At 54.5% G+C, this 19,990-nt stretch overlaps 2 protein-coding genes across 2 annotated transcripts; both read left to right on the top strand.

Annotated features, from left to right (window-relative positions):
- The first annotated feature begins 389 nt into the window (after positions 1-389).
- LOC120593746 (interleukin-36 beta) lies at positions 390-6,422 on the top strand. The gene is made up of 5 exons (XM_039851655.1): positions 390-786; positions 1,486-1,514; positions 2,351-2,458; positions 4,216-4,346; positions 4,987-6,422. The coding sequence occupies exons 2-5, from the start codon at positions 1,499-1,501 to the stop codon at positions 5,257-5,259; spliced, it is 528 nt and encodes a 175-aa protein (XP_039707589.1). The 5' UTR covers positions 390-786; positions 1,486-1,498; the 3' UTR covers positions 5,260-6,422.
- Positions 6,423-13,375: 6,953 nt separating this feature from the next.
- Positions 13,376-15,880, top strand: IL36RN (interleukin 36 receptor antagonist). The gene is given in 5 exon segments (XM_039851656.1): positions 13,376-13,404; positions 14,327-14,412; positions 15,417-15,487; positions 15,489-15,545; positions 15,656-15,880. Coding segments are annotated over 5 exon segments (468 nt in total).
- Positions 15,881-19,990: the final 4,110 nt, after the last annotated feature.

Below are 19,990 nucleotides of genomic sequence, written 5' to 3' on the forward strand. Positions count from 1 at the left end.
CTGGCCGACAGCACTGGGCGTTGAGGGTGAGGGCTCCCTGTGTGATGCTGAGGCTCTGCCTGAAGTGGGCTTTGAGACCCCTCTCAGCCCACGAACCTCCCTCCTCTGGCGACACTCATACTGCGGGCTCCAGGCCTGCCACCGGGCACAGGCCTTTAGAGCTCAGCAGGAGCAGATGGGGTGCCAGGCCCTGAGTACACACCAATGGTGGCGAAGGAGGAACAGACCCGGCCTCCAACCCTGGACGTGACCCCGGGTGAGTCTCGTCGTCTCTCGGGGCCTCTGCTCTGCAAGGGGTGGTGAGAGTTCCAAGGCCCACCCGGTCTGCCTCGGACACCTGTGTCGACACAGAACAAGCTCTCTGTGTAGGTTGTGTAAAGGCGTGGGGATTGTCCCATATCATATCTGAGTGGGGTGTGGCTCATGCCCCCAGTGAGTCAAGGAAGTCACACCTCTATCCCCAGGGTGCCCAGAAGGGAGGTCTCCTCCCTACGCATCTGGCCTTGTCTGTATTTCTTCACTGTTTCCTGCCACTTGACCCACCCTGGTTTCTCCAGGACCCTACACGACCATGCCCGTGTTGCCTCCCAGTCACCCATTGACACCTCATGGGACTTCTGTGCTGATCAGCTTTCTTGACACCGTGGACACACCCCGAACCAGAACCAGGAAACAATTCTCTTCCCCAGCTCCTTAAAAGGCCGGGAGCCCTGGCTGGCTTTATGGAGCTCTGCACGCCAGTGGAGCCTGACGCTGACCTGGAGACGGAAGCATCTCGGGACAAAGGTAGCCTCCGCGGCTTCTCTGTGCAGCGTGGCCTCTGGGCCAGGGGCCTGGGACCTGAGGCACAGGGCACCAGAGGGCCCTGAGGCAGGGAGAAAGGCTTACACCAGTTCTCAAGGGCACTGTGGTCTTCTTGGGGACTGTCCTGAGCCTCCCAGAGACTCAGAGCTAGACATCCCCAACAGTCGGATACTCAATGGGGCTTGTGGTTGTCCATGGGTTATCCATGAGAAGCCTGTTTGGGTGACAGGGAGTGTGTGTGGGGGGTCAGGGAGACGGGTTATTTAGGGTGCTGGAGCTTGAAATTGATGTAACTTGTGACTTACCAACTATGTGGACATAACACACTGTCCTTCTTGATCTAAACCCAGAGGCTCGCTGCCTGAAGGTGCCTGGGTTGGGGGCCTCTGGGACCTCCTGCAACCCCTGAAGTGATGGTGAGGGGGCGCCCCAAGGGCATCACAGCCCGGACAGCCAGGATGCCCAGCCAGGGCGAGTGGTAGCTTCTGTCTGGGGCCGTCTGGCGTGGAGCATTCTGGCCCATCCTTAGCCGAGCACAGGGCCGCAGGCAGCTTCCTCAGGAGAACCCTCACACAATTCTGGGGCGAGGGACAACAAGTAACATGTTTTCTCCTTTCTTTACAAAATCGGCTGCTGATGGTCCTTGCCACCGCCTGCTCTGCTTGTCCTCTTCATGGAAAGACCCGGAGCTGGCATGGCCACCACACAAAGTAAGTGGCGAGTGACAAACCAGCCTGGAATGTGTCCGTCTGGCCTCACCAAGGACCAGAGGCAACACGGACCTGTCTTTTGCTCAATTACAGGCACATTTGCTAAAGTACTTGGACTATGAAACCTATGCTTGAAAATTTCAGCGCCTTTAGCTCTTGTCTTATTGTGTGTATTTAGGATTGTTTATTTATTTTCATAGAGAGGGTAAAGAAAAAGACAGACGGCACACTGGTGACCCATTTAAGTATTTTTGGTTTTGTCAGTACTCTGAGACTATTAATCAGAAAAAGACAAGTGGCCATTGCTGCAGAAAGTCCCTGGGGGCCACTCAAGCCTCTCAGGTGCTTGGTTCCCCAGACCAATCCCTGCCTTTCCCATCAGAGCCTCTCTCAGACCAGTAAGCCTACCCTGGAACTTCAAACCAGGACTGCTGCCACCCTTATCCGCGGGGGACACGTGCCCAGATTCTGGGCCAACGCCTAGATGTGGACAGCACTGAACGCTCCCCTGTTCTCTCCTGCACTGTGGCCATTACTAAGTAGAATAAGGTGACTCGAACATAGGCACTGCGATACCATGACAGTTGATCTGATCACCCAGGTGGCTACCAACTGACTGGCAGGCAGGGTGTGTCTACATGTGGAAAAGGGATGAGTCACATTCCGGGCAGGACAGAGCTGGACGGTGTGAGATCTCACTACCTGTTCAGGATGCCGTGCAGCTTAGAGCTGTTCATTTCTGCTAGGCCACAGTTAATCGCGGGTGACAGACTGTGTGACTAGGGGTGGCGAGCCCTGGGCTCACCTGCACGCGGTGCTTGTCTGTCTCCCGGCAGGCATGAGCAAGCCAGGACTGTACCGCATTCGTGACCCCCTACAGATGGTGTGGGTCCTTCAGGGAAACGCTTTAGTCGCAGTTCCTGCCAACAGCAACGTCAAGCCTGGTGAGTGACAACTGCAGCCACTGTTGCCTCTTAAAGGGATGCTGGCCTCACTGGGATAGGGCTCGGCCTGCATGGGCCTGGCTATGGTCCCTCTGGCTTCTGGGCACCAGCTCAGTGTCCACAGGAAGGTGAGAAGGGTTGGGGTGGTTCTCTCCCGCCAAGGGAGCCATGCAGCTGGAGGGTGAGGATGGCAGAGGGCCACACCCAGAAGGACTGTCTGTCTAGCCAGCAGCCGACTGCCTCCTCGGAGCTTGCCTCTCCCTTTTATACTCCAGCCCCCACCTTCAGAGCCCAGCCCCTTCACTTCCCTCCCCCAGACCCACAGCCTGCAGTCTGGTGTCCTCACTGCCAGTCCTGGCAGAGTGTCCTTCCGCTTTCTCTGCAGAACACCCAGTGCGGGAAACCTGAGCTCGTCTTCAGTCATCCTCTAGCGCCCAAGGGACTGCGAGCTGGCCTCTACCAGTCAGGCATTTGTGCCCCCAGCCCAGATGTCTCCTCTGAACTTCCCCGTGTCCCATCAGTGTCCTCTTGGTCACCACTCATTAGTCTGTCCCAACTGCAGCCACAGGTCTGACCTCCCAGAGCTGCTGCTGGATGGTTCCACCCTATCTCCACTGGCCGCACGCCATCTCCCTGATGCCCGAGCTGGCAACAGAGGCGCACCCTCCATTTGTCCCTCTGTCTCACCAGCCCCTCGGCTGGGATGAGTCTGTGCGGAACAGCCTCATCTCATACCCTTTGTCTCTCATGGGACTGCAGCCACCGCTCTGTCCCTCTGCCCCCGCTCCCCGCCCTCCACAGAGCACTACAAGTGACGCCTCACTGTGTGACCTGAAGGGTGTCATGCCCATGTGCTTCTGATGTGAGGGTGGGAGTGGGTGTCTCAGGCTCACAAGTCTTCCTGAAGCCTTGCATGTAACAGGCTCTTCCCCACCTGCTTTCACCTATGACACCCCACTAACCCCCCCTCGTCGTTTACCAGCTTTTTCTTAGCTTTTAAGTCCTGGACTGACTTCACCTCTGCAGAGAAGTCTTTCTCAGTTTTTCTATCTAAATTCAGTTTCTCTCCTACTGTCTCAGACCTTGGTCACTTCCGTTGATGCAGTTGATTGCGATTCGGGCCAGTTCTCTTCTTACATGTCTTTGTCTCATTTTCCATGAAGGCAGTGACAAATGTCCCTTGTCCTAAGCTAGCTCCCCATGCCTACCCACTGAAAACTGGGCTGGCTCCTGGGCTGGCTTAGCCAGGAATTAAACCCAGCTGACAGTGACAGAAAGCCCACATCACCGGCACTCATGTACAGTAATTTCTTCTTGTGTGGAAGAGGCCTGAGCAGGCGGCTGAGGCCAGTGCAGGGGCCGTGCTGCCTCTGCAATGCCAGGTCCCCTCAGCCCCACCCAAGAGCAGGAAGATTCGGAGGTGAGGCAGCGTCCTCCCAGCCACGTTGGGTCCCTTTGGAGAATGCCCTTAGAGACCTCCACGCGCTTAGGCGCACAGCTCATGGGCACATGATCAAAGTCAGCTACAAGGCTGGTGGGGAATTTGGTTTTTATTTCTGGGAAGTGATGTGCCCTGGTGACACCTGGGTTCTTGTACTGAGGAAGAAAAAGGGTTTTGGCTCTCGATGGACCATGTCTACCATGTGGCTCATTGAGGAGCCTGCTGGGGGCCTGACTGGAAAGACGAGGCGAGGGGAGGCCAGGACTGGCCTCTCTGCTGCCTGGAGCTTGACGCCTGTTTCCGTCACCTGTTCCAGTTACCATGTGCTCGGTACCATGCCAACACATGACATCTGGCGAGAACAGCCATATATACCTGGGCGTCGAGAGCGGCGGCCTCTGCCTCTTCTGCGTGGATATTCAGGGCCAGCCCACGCTGCAGCTGAAGGTGAGAAGTGCTGTGAGATGACTGTTTATCTCATTCGGTGTGTTGCTAAGTAAAAACAACTTGTTTTCAGTCCTGAGTTGTGAAGTGCCAGGAAGGAAATTTGACTTGGCTTGTCCCCAAGTCGACATATGCTCCCTTTGCAGTGGGTGTGACACTTGCCGTAAGGTGACAGCATCCTCCGCATGGCAGAGGTCACTCGTGAGAACGGTTCAGGAAGGCCAAGGACAGGTGGCCTCTCCACTCGCCATCCCTTTTAACTGTCTCCCAGAAACCCTTGGGGGGACGTGTGCTGCCAGCCCAGAGTCTGTGGGTTCCATGCCTGTGGCCCCTACACTGGAGGCAGCATGTGGTCACGAAGCTCATTCTTCTGCTGTGATGGGAGCTGCAATGGACAGATGCACGAGACTCACCTGCAGATGTGCCCAGCAGGAGGGCAGGGGACAGTGAGTGGCTGGTGCTGGGGCAGCAGGCACCAGCTTGAAGGACCAGAAGTGCCGGCTATGGGATCTGGGCACAGGGAGCCGACCCCTGCGTCCTGTCCTTCAGCTGTGCCCCTCCACTGGGGAAGGCAGCCACTGGTGGGTCAGTTTGGCACCGTCCTCCCGCTACCCGCTCCAACAGGCCTCTTTCCTGATTACAGGAGAAGAATATCATGGAACTCTATGAGGATCCCCACGTGCAGAATCCCTTTCTTTTCCTGCGAGCCATGGAGGGTGCCACCTCCACCTTTGAGTCTGTCGCCTACCCCAGCTGGTTCATAGCTACCGCCTCTGTGGGGGGGCAGCCCATCACCCTCACCAAGGACAGGGGCAGAGACTACAACACCAACTTCTACTTTGAGCCCATGGGGTACAGCCGCCCACTGCGGGTACTGGGCCAGGGCCAGAAGATGAGCAGCAGAACCTCTGTCTGAGAATGTGGTCATCCCAGGAGGCCACTCACACTGACATCCATGGCTGCCTCATGCTCACCATCCAGTACCACCTCCAGACATGCGAGTGTGATACCCGACAACCGCTTCTTATTCTCTCTGCATCTTGTCCCGCCACCGCCCGCTGCCAAGCTTGTTTGGGATCACGCTTGAACCTCACTTTGCATCCTGTTAGCCTGCCTTTCCCTCCGGTCACTGCTGTGCTTCGAGCAGTTGTGGCCTGGCAAGATGCTGTCTCCATGGCACCAGCCACCTCTGTCTCTCTGCTCCAGGCCCCCTGGGACACCTGGGGAAGGACGTTTGAAGGGACCTGCTTGGCACTCAAACACGCACAAACCTGGAAGTAAGAGGGAACCGCTCCGTGGGGACCCTGAACAGTGCGGGTGGGAGTGGTGGGAAAACGCCTCCCCCGATCACTCAGTCATGCAGGCTGTGCTGACATGCAGTCTACCTACATGGCCCTCGAGGGTCCCAGCAAGATGGAGTCAGCATCACAACGGCAGGGCTGAGCCTGGGGACATCTTGGTAGCTCTCCTCCTTTCCTTGTCTCAGTTTCCCCAGACTCCACTTCTGTCCCCTGGGACCACTTCTCACCATCCTGCATGCAAACCCTTGTCTTGGGCTCTGTTCTCTGGTATAACCCCCAGGCTGAGATCGAGTCCACCAAAGCCATCTCCTTTCTCCGGCTTTGCTCTCGTGCTTTTGTGAACCTGTCAAACATGTCTGCGCCCCATGTACTCCACCTGCCATGTTTCTGACGCCCCCACCTGTCTGCAGTGTGCAGAGGCCTCTTACATCCCCAATGCAACGCAACAACTCATCTTCCTTGAGGCTCGTGGCACTTTGCCTTCTTATGTGATACAAGTCAGTGAGCAAAGCTGTGTTGCCATGAACCTCACTTATAGACACTGAAATTTGAATTTCATATAAATTTCACTGGCACAAAGTGTTATTTCTATTTAAAATTTATTTCACTCATTTAAAAAGGAAAAAAAAAATTCTTAGCTTATGGACTGCACAAAACCAGCTGGTGGGCCAGATTATGCTTACGGGGCAGTCTGCTGACTCCTGGTCTAAATTGACCTGAATATCTTAATCCCTCGCTTTCCTCTAAGAAATAAAAAATTAATTTATTTAAAGCACACAAAATCGATCTGAAGTTAAGTCTCGTAGAATATAACATGCTGAATGATAAATAAGTGAATGTGTTCGAGCGTTCGGTTTTCCTGCCTAAGAGGAAAGAGGTACGGTTTGTGATTTGGACAAACCTTCCCAGTTTCTTATGTTTATCCTTAAAGAGGACTCAGTTCTCACCCAGGGATAAATGAGAGATGTTGCAGATGAGAAAACAAGGCCCGGAATCAGATTCTGGTCAAATGATTTTCACCAGGTGCCCAGACCATTCAGGAGGGAAGGATACGTGCTGTTGGGGCTCTCAACACGCAAAAGAATGAAGCTGGATGCTTCCCTTACACCAAACACAAGAACCAACTCAATGTGGACAAAAGACCAGGACATAGGAGCTGAGCCACAAAACCCTTAGAAGAACACAGGAGAGAAGCTTCATGATGTGGGATTTGGTAGTGATTTCCTGGATATGCTATCAAAGGACAATAAAAGGAAAAACATACATCAGACTACATCAGAATAAAGACTCTGTACACCAAAGGACTCTATTAATGAAAGTCTTTTGAATGAAAGAATGAACAAGCTTCCTTTTACTGAGAATCATATATCTGATAAGAGGTTAAGGTCCAGAATATATAAAGAACTCCCACAACTCAACAACAAGGAAGGCCAAACCACCCTGCTCAAAAATGGGCAAAGTGCTCGTATAGGTCTTTGACTTTCTCCAAAGATGACAGACAAATGGCTGATATGAACTTAAAAAGATGCTCAACAGCACTAGTTATCAGGGAAACGCAACCGAAATCATAGTGAGATGCCATCTCACACTTGCCAGGGTGGCTGTGAAACAACAGTAAATAGAAAAAGAAGGTTGGTGAGGATGTGGAGAAATGGGACTCTCGTACACTGTTGGTAGGATTGTGAGATACGACTGCTGTGGAAAGCATTGTGGGGTTCCTCAGAGCACTAAACACGGAGCCACCTTATGACCCAGCAATCCCACCTCTGAGTATTTGTCCAAAAGAACTGAAAGCAGCGTCTCAAACAGATACCTGCACACCTGCGTCGAGTCACAGCAGTGAGAATCATAGCAGCCGAAGGTCGAGGCAACCTCAGAGTCCCTGGATGGATGGGTAGTGTACTCACACAGTGGAATATGAATCAGCCTTAGAAAGAGGAAATTCTCAGATGTGATCCAGCACAGGTGAGGATGTTGTATTAAGTGACAGAAGCCAGTCACGGAAGAACAAATACTGCGTGAGTGCACTTATGTGAGTTCTCTGGAACAGTCAAGTTCAGAGACAGAGTAGAAGGATGGGGCTGGGGGTCAGAGGGGACGGAGAGGTGCTGCTTTATGGGATCAGAAGCTCAATTTTACAAGATGAAAAATTGTGGACGGTGGTGAGGGCTGCACACAAGAATGTGCTCGATGCCACTGAGCTGTGCACGCAGAGCTGGCAAGATGGCGAAGTGTGTGTTATGTGCATTTTACCACCATTAAGTATGGTGCTAACAAAACATTTTACCACCATTAAGTATGGTGCTAACAAAACATAATTGTTACCAAACATGCACACGCACATGCAAGATATTAGTTAAAACAGGGAAAACAGTCCCTCTCCTTGAGGCACCTGTCGGGGGGCGACTCCAGTGTGGGTGCCACCATCGTGGCAGACCAAGGTGGGGGCCTCTACTGGGCTGAGGCCTCAGTCTTTCATGGAAAGAGATGGGAGACAGGAGGACAGTGAGTGGTGGCTGTGTAGCCTGGCCGCGTATCCTGTCTGCGGGAGCCCACAGGAGCCACACCCCTCACTGGCTGTCAACGTTTGCTCCCCTGACTTCATGCTGCTCTGAATCTGGCTACCGCCCCGGCCAAGCCCCGGCACTGGGAGGTGTCCTCAGGCCTGAGGCCTCTGCAGTGCACACAGGGTGGCAGCTGGCTCACCCTCGGTGACTCAGTGGGTGGAACCTCCTGTGGGTTGGGATCATGCCATGCCCCTTGGCCTATGGGGTGCCCTCCCCGCCCCCACTGAGGACCAGAACTGAGTGTATCACCCCTTGCCCCCCACCCCTAGTGACTTCAGGGGCTCCCTGTTACTCTCTTGTGCTGTGAGTCCTATGCCATCGCCCGTCTGTCGCCCCCCCACAGTGACCCCAGCATGTGGCTGGTGGGTCACTCCACTGTGACCGTTGGCAGCTCCCTGGAGGCCTTGCATCCCTGCATCACCACCTCCCAGCCCGTGGCATGTCCTATCCTCTAAAGTCGCCTGGGATTCCCCTGTGTCCTGGGCTGCCACAGCCCTGTCTATGTCTCTGCGCTGACCATGGTTCCCATGGGCCTCCCTGAAGCGCGTCCAGATGCCTTGGTCCTCCCTGCACATGGACCTGTGCTAGGGACATTCTGCTGCTGCCCCCATATCCTCACATGGCGTACTTGTTCATGTGGAGAGGGTGAGTCAGTCAGCTGCTAGGGCACCAAAACCAGGCGGTCTCTTACCAGTTTGTACCTAGGTGACTGACCGTCTCCAGGCCTCCTCTTCTCTTGTCCATTAAATAGGACTGGAGTAGCCCTCACCTCCCAGGATAGCGGCACAAGGCCGTAGAGCTTTGAGAGAGCACCGATATAGCGATACAGTGAACGTGCAGTCAGGTCACACCATCAGGTCACTCTCCTTGTGAGTGATCCAAAAACCTTGCAACCCAGCCAGGGCTAGCGACCTCCTCCCTTCCTGTTGGGTGAGATGCACTGGCACAACTGTGGTCTCGAGCCAGGCTGGGATTTAGGTCAGTAGTCTCTGCTACGTTCTTGATGTCCTTGTCACACACCTGGGAGGACTGCGGAGGGGATACACGGGGCAGGGCCCGGTGTCTGTGCACTGTGCTAAGTGCCGACCCTGCTCTTCACGACTCGTCCCACTCTGTCTTCGTGACAGCCCAGTCAGGTGGATGTTGCTGTGCTCTTTGCAAAGAGATAAAAGCGAGATGAGATGAAGCAAATTCCCCAGAGCTATGCAGCGAGTAGTGACAATGATGGTGATACAGCTGACATTAAAGCACCTACTATGTGCTGTTCTATGCATTTCATGTATATTGACTCACTTAATCTTAAACTGCCACTCCCCAAGTAAGTCCTATTTTTATCCCTGTTTTATGGATGAGAATCCAAAGAATAGAAAGACCAAATCGCTTGACCACAGACACAAGCTAAAGAGTGACAGGTCTAGGACTTGAACCGAGACAATCCTGACCAGACTTGGGTAGACTTGTTCTGCGAAGGGCTGTGTACTGCATATTGTAGGCTTTGCGGAGAATGCAGTTTGTACACAAATATCAGCTCTGCCACAGACTGTGTAAGCAAACAAGCACGTTGAGTTCCAAAAAGACTTTATTTAGAAAACAAACAATGGGCCCATCTTAGCCCCCAGGCAGCAGCGTGTCTACCCAGGATCTTAACTCTACATTCAGGGAATGAGGGCCCAGAAGAAGCACCTGGGCGCTCTGGGAAATTAAGCCATAGCTATGAACAAAGTGTCAACCTCGGGCTTGTCAGTGTGATACAGCATGCCGCCTATTTGGTGCCACTGTGACATTACTTACTGAAGAGAGACCACGCCAAGTGCTGCCTTCCATGCTTGGAAGACCCCAACAAGCAGAACAGACAGGACACACCTTCTGTGGGAGCCGGGAGCCGGTGAATAATGCTCATCAAAGACGTGTGGCACCCATCTGAGCCGTATGACATGCTAACCAGTGGGAGAAGAAAGGCATAGAGGGACATGGGAACAAGACAGAGAGGCACAGGATGCCAGGTAGGGGTCACTGAGAAGGCAGCACATAGCCAGGACTTGAAGGAGGCAGGAGGCGAGCTATGTAGGTGTCGGGGACAAAGGCTCTCTAGGCAGGGAGAAGAGCCGGTGTGGTGGGAGCAGGAGCCTCATGGGACCGAGGGGCTGCAGAGACGGAGAGCTAATGGGCCTGGTGGGCAGCCCTGCAGCATGACGAAGATGTGCTTTCCCTCTCAGAGACCCGGGAGCAAAAGGGTGGCATGACTCAACCCGGGTGCGAGAGTATCCTTCTAGCTCGGGCTCATGTCTCGGGCTCAGATTTCCTGGATTTGGTCTTGGCTCTAATATAATTACTGGACCAACAAATTTCAGGCACCTTAATTAATAATGGTATGCACCACATAGGACAGCTATGGGCATAAAATGAGGGCATTCAGGCAAATCACCGAAGGCCGCTCCAGAGGCAGTGCATGCCACGAAGATGCTGGTTACGCTAATTATCCTTCCTAATAAACATACCACTTCACTGTGATGAGCTGTCTGTGAATGCGTGCTTCCACATGATGCAGGTGTGGCCTCATGGGCGGTGAGGCTCCATTGCTGCCCCACCTCCAGGCCCTACCACTCTTACTGGGTGGAGCGAGGCCACCATGGGAACATTACCCTCTGCAGGCAGGGACAACTTCTGGGTGCCACCACGACCACTAGAGCCCGTGGAGCACTGAGATTTCCTAGGAAGGGACGGTGCCTCTGAGGACTGGAGAACGCGAGGACGACAGGAGGGGAGGTGCCCACAGTGAGGACAAGGTGCGCCTTTACCTGCTGCTGGGTGAAGGACGTCCCAGAACTGCGCGGCCAGAACAGCCAACCTCTGCTGCATCACACAATCTCGGAACCAGTCGTCAGAGTGATGGCATTGGCCGGGGGTCTGCCAGGCCTTCTCACGAGGTTGCAGGCGTCTGCGGGGGCCTGGCTGGGGTCTGTGTCCGAGATCGCTCCTGCATGTGGGCCTCCCACTGGCTCCTGAGTGTCCTGGGGACATGACAGCTGGCTTCCCTCAGTGAATGACCCAAGAGAGATGAAGCAGGAGGCTGCAGTGCCTTTTATGATCTGGCCTCAGAAGTGGCACATGATCACCTCCACCCGGCAGCTGTTCTTCAGAAGCCCACACTCTAAGAGAGGGACTCAAGCTCACCTCTTGAAGGTAAAGCATCAAATAATTGGTGGACACATTTAAATCTACCACACTGGGTGTGTGAGCGTGGGGCAAAATAGTGTTGTCCTAGGTAGCACCAGTTCAGTTCTCAGAAAGTCTAGAACATGATTTGTACGAATGGAGTGAGCACGTGTCAGAGATTGTCATCATAACAAATGAAGGGGCCAGCAGGGGTAAGCCCACTCATAAGTAAGCCAGGACAGTGGAGAGGACTGTGGAGTGGGTTGGCTCCCTTAGATTTAAAGGGAATGCCTAGTGAAGTGCAATGGTGCTGTCTGGGGCTGTCTTGTCCAGCAAGCAGAAGTAATCTGCAAATTATCGACCTTCTCTAGCTCCCACCTAACTACACAGTCCAGTATCTAATCCATAGTAATCTGTAAATCAGACAAAGTGCACTGAGGCTTCGGCAGCATGCAGAAGGCACACACGCTGGTTGTTTTGTCTTGCCGTCAAGTTTGGAAAACTTTCCTTAATGGGGATTTGTGTTCTCGTCCTCAGCTCATCCACTATTGTGTCTGTCCTCACTGCAGGCAGACAGAGCCAAAGAGACCTGCCAAGCCCTCAGCTCACTCCTGGGAGCAGGGAGTGTGTCCTGGCCTCATTCCTTCTTAGGCAGAATCAGGAGCCAGGGCAGTGGCCTGCAGGCACATGGTGCAGTGCTCTGGGGACAGGTCCCAGGGCAGATTCACCTGCCAGGTGAAACAAAAGCCACTTCTTTATAAGCACTTTGCAAATAAAACTCGTTTGCTTAAGACCACTTTGCCTACAGGCCAGCTCCTGGAGTTTCTTTCTTTTCTTTTTCTTTTTTCTTTTTCTTACAATTATTTCAGTATCATTTCTATTTGGTCAGTTTAATAGTTTGAATAAGCCTCTACATTCGCTATTTTTCTGGAGTGAGAAATATCCCATTAGCGGATGACTGTGACTCGTGGGTTGCTTTCTATCCTTCGAACAACTTGGTATTTTATTTATTCTTGAACACTCTAAGGGCTTTCTAACCATAAGCCTGAACACAGTTTCTGTAAAATTTGTGTCTCACAGTAAATGGTCATCAGTGGTACTCAAGACACAATTAAATTGTTTGTCATCATTCAGACCCGTCCCAGAGAGTGTAAGGGTGTCTTAAAACCACATGGATTGTTATAGTCACGCGAAGATTTTACCAGTGAGGGACTGAAGTCAATCATGAATAACTTGAGGCCGATTTGATTTCCTGAGGAAATCATCTGACATTGATGCCTAGGTGTCTGTCACAGCCTGATTGTCAATAGCAAATAACAGTGATAACAATATAAAGCACTAACAGTAACTGATCGCTGTAAACGGAGGATGCTGCATCTGGACAACAAGGCACAGCCTTTGCATGAGGTGGCGCTGCTGTCTGTCTTGTTTATTTCGCTGCATGAACAGCAGGTGGGAAGGAGTGCGGCTCTGCCACACCATGGAGGTCCCGTGTGTCCCTGCAGAGGGGAGACTGTGTTGGTGCTGAGGACAAGTCAGAGATTTCTTCTTTGCCAACCTGGATTTTTAGGTTTTTCTACAAGAACAGGCAGAGGAATGTCCCTGAGTTGGGAAGCCCCACCTCTAGTACCTTCCACAGCTTGTCCCGGAGGTCAGGGTGGTTAGGGTTAAGTCACCTGGGAAGCCCTGCCTCTTTCGTCCTGGCAGTTTCAGGGCCCCTCCTTGGCATGCTATTAAAGGGCCCAGGTGACCTCATCCTCGTCCTGGTCCAGCAGGCTGATATTGCCGGCTCTGCCAGGGAGATGGAGTTTTCCTTGGGGAGCTGGCCGCATCCTCCAGCAGAACAGGGTCTCCCCGCTGAGCCCAGACCTAGGGTCCTCACACTGTGGAGTCTGTTTACTTGCTAGGGGTTGGAGGACACTTACTACCCAGCCCTGGCCAGCTCAGCCTGTGCCCACCTAAGGCCATCTGTTAATTCAGCAGGACGGTCCCCACGCTGAAAGCCAGCATGGTCCTGAGCGGGGCCCTGTGCTTCTGGTGAGTGTCTGAGCCCTGGGGGCAGCTGTGCGTGAGAGAAGCGAGCACCAGGTGGGCCTGATGGCCACCTTTCCTGGTGGGGGGTAGTTGGGCAGTGGGGACAGCCCCCAACTCCCTAATAGGACCTCTGCCAGCCTTTCCAGTAGGGTGGACCCTCGTAGGAGACAGGCGTGTCATCTGTGTGGACTTGCAGTTCATGTGTCCACAGTGAGTGGAGGTCAGGAGACGGGCCCGAGTCTGGCTGTGACACCCACTGCAGTGACCTGACGTCATTCTGGCCCTGCTCCACTGCCCACTGCTGCCCTTTGGGACAAAACAGCAGCAGCAGAACTGTCCGGCTGGTCGGTCTGTCTGCCTGGCCTCAGCCATGTGCTTCCCAGGCACTCGGCTGTGCTCTGGACGTCACAGCTGTGAACAGCACAAGGCCTTGCTGTTGCTGAACAGCAGATCTAGAGCATTTTTTTTCCCAAAGATGAAAGAATTTTGAACTTGAAGAAATTCTTAACTCAGTAGGGACCATGTGGCTGAGCGGAAATAAAGGCCCCGGCACCCGTGACAACGGATGAGTGGTTTAGTCTGGAAGATGCAGGGCATTGTCTGGTGCGTCCTTTGAGCTCAGAGAGGGGTAGACTCTGCGGCCGTGACTCAGCGGTGATGGTGGCAGGGCAGGGCGGGGCCCCGGGACTGACTTTCTAATGTGACATGGGGTGAGATTGCTGGGTGTAGGTACGACTGAGTAGGAAGAAGGATGGGGACCCAGGGAAGGCTGTGGGGTTGTCCCCTGGTGGGGCTGGGTGACTGCTGTGCCTCCTTCTGGGACAGTGGGAGGAGGGGGGCATAGTGCCTGGGCCTGGGGGACCCTGGAGCTGGGTGCACAGAACACTAGCCTCTCTTGCTTGAGTGTCATGTCTTGATGTTCCAGAATGAAGGAAGCAGTGCTTAAGGTGCTCTATTTGCATGACGACCAGCTTCTGGCCGGAAGGCTGCAGGCAGGGAAGCTCATGAAAGGTGTGTGGCCACCAGGCCTCTTCTTCCTAGGTCCCTGTGCCCTCTAAGGGGAGGCTGGGAGGGTCCAGGCCTGGCACCGCAGACGGGCACCCTGAAACCAGGCTCAGAGCAAGGGCAGGTAGCAACCACACCCCCAGCAAAGTGAGATGGGTGCCTCTCAGCAGAGGCGTGGTGTTTCCCAGGTGAATGCTTTGTCCCTCCCTCACAGGTGCTTTCAGGTCACACATTCCTTTCCTGGGACCTAGTGCTGAGAAGAGAACTAAAATGGCTCTCTGTGCCTTTGCTTCCTTGGGGGATACGCTTCTGCCCCTTTACCCAGAGTCCCCTCTGCTCTCTGGGGACCCCCGTCGCTCAGTATGCTGGGAACCTGAGAGCTGGTGGCACCATCTGGCCTGGTGTTTACTTGTTCTGCCTTCCACAGCATGTGTGACAGGCCACTTCTCTCTAAAACAGTACACATCTGCCCATCTGGGACACGTTCGCCAGGCACTGGGGCCAGGCAGACCCTCTGCAAGGTCGTGTGTGTGTGCACATGTGGGTACACAGATCTGTGAGTGCACACGTACATGTGCAGACATGTGTGTGTGCACACAGCCTTGCTTGTGTTTGAGCACATGTGCGCATGTGAGTGTGCACGTGGGGACTGGCACAGAAATGATGGAGACACAGCTTGGTTGTCAGGTGTCAGAGGACATAGCAAATGTCCAGATGACTCTGAGGAGGAGCTGGAGGGTGGAGGGGCATTGAAGGAGGAGGTCAGACCCCCATGGGCTTGGGAAAGACTTGAAAACTTGACCCTGAACAATAGGGCAGGCATAAGGGAGGCTGGTACAGTGCACTCGGTGTCTTGAAGTCCTCTAGGCTAGCAGGCAGGAGATCACCCTTCCTGCATGACATCTCTGATAGCTGAGGACAGCACGCCTCCCAGAGACCTGCTCCCCAAAGTCCATGACGGGGGAGGGGGCAGGCAGGCAAAGCTCCTGCATCCACTGTCCCTCCTGTAGGCGAGGAGATCAGGGTTGTCCCCAACTGATTTCTGGATGCCAGCCTCTCTGCCGTCATCCTGGGCGTCCTAGGGCAGGAGCCAGTGCTTGTTATGTGGCACGGGGCAGGAGCCCACTCTGAAGCTGGAGGTGAGTCCTGGGGGGCACGGGCTTCAGCAGGCCGCAGACTCTAGACTCTGAGGGCTATGTGTCCTCGCCTTCACCCGCCCGCGCCCCTCACCTTGGCCCTCTGTTCATAGCTGGTAGATACCATGCAGCTCTACCACAGCCCTGAGGTGGCCAGGCCCTTCACCTTCTGCCGCTGGGACATGGGGGTCACCGCCAGCTTCGAGTCAGCTGCCTTCCCAGGCTGGCTCCTCTGCACGATGCCTGAGGCCTACCAGCCTCTCAGACTCACCTAGCTCCTGGGAGATGCCAGTGTGGACCCGCCCATCACCAACTTTTACTTTCAACAGTGTGACTAGGCCCCCAGGCCACCGCCCCTCCTCTGCCCCATCTACCTGGTGGGGCACACGCCTGCTACCTTAGTTCCCAGCTCCAGGAAACCCTGAGATCTGGGCCGGGTGCATGGTTCTCTCCCAACTCGGTGCTGCTGCTGGTGTGGACTCTCCAGGAGGAAATATTCACAGGAGGCGAATATTTCCAAGGGGCTGGGCAGGGGCTGTTGGTGATGTGCCCAGTGCTCCTGAGCCCTACAGGCCAGCCCGTCCCCAGCTGAGCCCATTAGGGCCACCAGCTGCCCACTCAAGGTCCTGTCAACACCGCAGTGCAGGAGAGGAGGGTGTCACAGAGTGAGGGTCCCAAGGCCCTGCCCTGCCTTCCAATTTAGCTGCATGATGCGCACACGCACGCGCGCGCGTGTGTGTGCATGTCCTCTCCATCCTCACTGTCCCACTTGCCATGCTCAGGGAGGGCCGTGTGCCCAGGGTGACAGCTCTAGCTCAGAGATCCGAGGATGGGCAGCTGGGTCACTCCTGAAGCCCAAGGTGCAAGTAAAATCCAAGAGGCTGGAGCCTGTTCACTTGGAAAGACGCTCGTTACGCAGTGTGTGGGAAGAGGGTAGCACCGCGGCACAGCCCTAGTTAACCTAGTTCTCAGTTAAGAACTGTCTGCTGCTCCTGTGCAACAGGAAGCCCGAGAGTTCACCTTAACACTTGGGGTGTCAGGCCCCGGGGCTTCAGGTACTATCCTTGTTCCTATTTACCAGTACCCCTTGCTGTCACACAGTGGCAGCAGGCCCCCTGTGTCACCATCAGGGGAACTGGTCTTGTGGAGAGCAGAGTGGACGACTGCTCACTCCCTGAATGATGTTTGGGCAGAGCCTGGAGGATGGGTGTGGGCCCCCAGCGAAGGTTTTACACACTGTGACCTGGAGTGGTCACGGCCACTGAGACTCCAGGTATGGGGCTCGGCCTCGCAGGGTCTCCTGTGCCGGGTGGATAGTGTCCCCAGATTTGTGTTCCTCAGGAACTTCAGACTGCAGCTTTGCATGGAGGTGGGGACTTCGCAGGTGCAATTAGCTAAGCGGTTGTGCTGCACTGGGACGGACCCCCATCCAATCTGCCGCTGTCTTTGCGTGAGGAAGAGAGGATGTGCAAGGACTCAGGGGACCCAGGCAAGAAGGTGGGTTGGAGACACCAGTGCCCAGGGGAACATGGCCTGCCAGAGTCCTTAGCTCAGAGAGCATGTCCCTGTTGTTTTAAACCACCAAGTCTGTGCTAACTGGTTGCAGCAGCGGAAGCAATTGGTCGTTCAGGTGTCCTGGTGTACACACCTGTGTTCCCCCATCCCCGCCACACACACACTGCCCGGCCATCTCTGTGACCTGTAGGACATGGTGTAAGTAACACAGTGCCTCTTCTGAAGTTCCTTCGGCTTCTGTGCTCATCTCTCTGACTCTTTGTCCTTTGCGCTAGGGGACAGCCACCATGCTGTAAGCAGCTGAAAGAGGCTGGATAGTGAAAAATGAAGCATCCTGCCAAGAGTCACATCTGAAGATGCCGCTGACAGCTCAGCTGCAGCCTGGGGACACTGAGACACAGAACCAGCCTTCGAGCTGTTCCAGACACCAACCCTCAGAAACTGCAAGAGAAATAAACACCTGGTGCTTTATGTGACTCTGTTTTGGGGTCACCTGTTAGGTGTCACTGATACGCAGTGAAGAGAAGTAAATGCATTTATTTTATCTTGATTCAATTTTCTCCAACATTTTTATTTTCCTTCTCACAACAAACACTGGCCCTTCCGTTGACTATTCTGCGTTCCCACAAGGTCTAGGTCTTCCTTGACAACCTTTGCGCCTCCAGCCATGCATGCCATGAACTGTGGCCCAGGTCCACACCTGAATTCCAGGGGTAAGAGCAGAGGCTGGGGCGGGGCCAGATCTGAGCCCAGATATTGCACCTGTTCCCCACAATCAGACCAACCTGGCAGGTTCTGATTCCACTGAGGGGCTGGCAAGGGGGCAGCCAGGCCAGAGGGTTTGCTTGCTGGACCCTGACATAGCCTCCTGGACCCCATGGAGAACACGGCCCCAGGTACCAGGCTGCTTCTGAAGACATAGTCTGTACTCTGTCCCCTGTTGTCGCCTCCTCCCAGGAGTCTCTGCTGAGTTGAGAGCCCTAGCCTTGCTCTAATAGTGCCTTGTGTGTCTCTATGTGAAAGTCCCCTCACTTGGAGTCTGTGGCCCCTAAAATGACCTTGAAGTCAGGGCTGCATCAGTTTGTGTTCAGGTGCCTGGCACAGTGCTGGGCACTTAGAATCCAGTGAGAATCGCATGCAGAGGCCATTTGTCATACCAGAACACCCTCCTTCCACCAGCTAAACCAACCCACCTCGGGAGCAGCTGACTCTCAAGTCTTTCCTAAAGCTTCTGTAGCCTGGAGAGTGTCGGCACCATCGGCAGGACGACAAAACTCAGAAGGGTGTTAGCAGGTGAGCTGGCATCACGATGCTCAAGTGACATGGCCTGTGGTTGGGGGTCTCCTCTTCCTCATGAGCCCCCACAGAAGCCAGTGTTTAGGGAGCTGTGTGCCTGCAGCATGTACCGTCTGTGCCAGTGGTTGGCACCGAGGACAGTTGAGTGTCCAGAGAGGGTCTCAGACCCAGTCACGGGAGTGGAGATGGCACGGAGGCTCTGAACCATAAAGAAGCCGTGTACTTAGAGGTCGCGGGCTGAAGGCCACACTCGTCTTGTTCCACCCCGGGATGTGCAAGCCCTGGCCAGTGGTACTGTGTGGGGGCTCTCCTGGGTGACCACAAGGCCCACATACTGTTAGGGTTCTTAGGAGGTGGTGGGGTCCCTGGCCCTGAGTGGCGATGCAGAGCCGATTCAGCTCACTTCTAAGGACGCCGCGACAGCTATTATGTCGTGTCTGAGGCCGGCCTGGTCCTGGGAATTTAGTTTTATCCTCAAGGACATTGTCTGCCTGTGTTGTCTCCAACCTGCCCACAGACTTAAGTTGCGTGTTAACTGTCTTTTCAAGGGTTGAAAACTCAGTAACCCAGCTGGACTGTGAATCTCAGGGGCCCTGTGGTGTGTGCTGTTGTCACAGCAGTGTGGGTGCTCGGTGGCACTCAGTATTGCCCAGCGTCATGCCCCGTGCCTGGCCCTTCCCTTAGAGGGATGGGCTTGGGAGGAGTGAAGAGCGACTGGCCTCACAGAACAGAAAGTAGGCCCAGCCTGTCCACCTTCTCTCATCTCTTCTGGGGTGCTGCCTGACCTCTCCCGCTACCCCCAAGTCTTTTGTGGAACTTCGCAGGTGACCCGACGTGGAGAATCTCCGCGAGATGGGGTTCCCAGAGAACACTGTGCCCAGGTGTTCTGCCCCCTGAGTGAGGGGAGTGGGCGGACAGATGCGGGTAGGCAGGCTGAGTTAAGTTCTGGCAGTTAGGGACCTGTGTGTCCACCCTGTCTTGCTCACGCTGAGTCATGTGCCCTAGGTATCCGGGCTTATGGCACCGGCCTGGTTCAAGATAGATCTGGGCTCAATGTCCTCCCTAAGTGGCCTTCCTTAGACGTCTTGGCTCGTCGAGCTGATGCTGTCGGAAACTGTTGAAAAACAAAGACATCTCTGTCTTCTTTCCAAACAGGGCCATAGTCACCACGCTATCAGCCCCCACTCTCATGTCACCTGTCTGGCTGCAGACATCAGAGGCTGTTCTGTCCTTGTCTCCTCGGACATATCCACTCTTGCCTCTTCTACCTCTAAGCTTAGAAAGGAGCACATGGGGCACCAGAGGGAAGGTGACCAGAAGACATCTGACCCCAGCAGTGCTTATCTGGTGGCCCAGACCACCCACGACAGTGTCAATCATAGTAGCTAAGAGCAGAGGCCCAGCGCCTGGCTTCTGAGGACAAACGCTCATTAACGCCCCAACCTTCTCATTACCCAAACTGTGCTGCTAATGTTGTGAACCCCCAGGCTCTTCTTCCTTGACCTGGAGCCATTTATAGAGATGCTACAGGCCTGAGCCATCTGGCCAGACAGTGTAAACCCAGGACAGGCGCCTGGAGAGCCAGGGGTTCCAGGCATACAGGCCCTGCAGGTCAGTGGTGGGCGGGCTGTGTGCGC

This window comes from Pteropus medius, unplaced genomic scaffold (assembly GCF_902729225.1).
Source record: "Pteropus medius unplaced genomic scaffold, Ma_sr-lr_union100, whole genome shotgun sequence".
NCBI lineage: Eukaryota > Metazoa > Chordata > Mammalia > Chiroptera > Pteropodidae > Pteropus > Pteropus medius.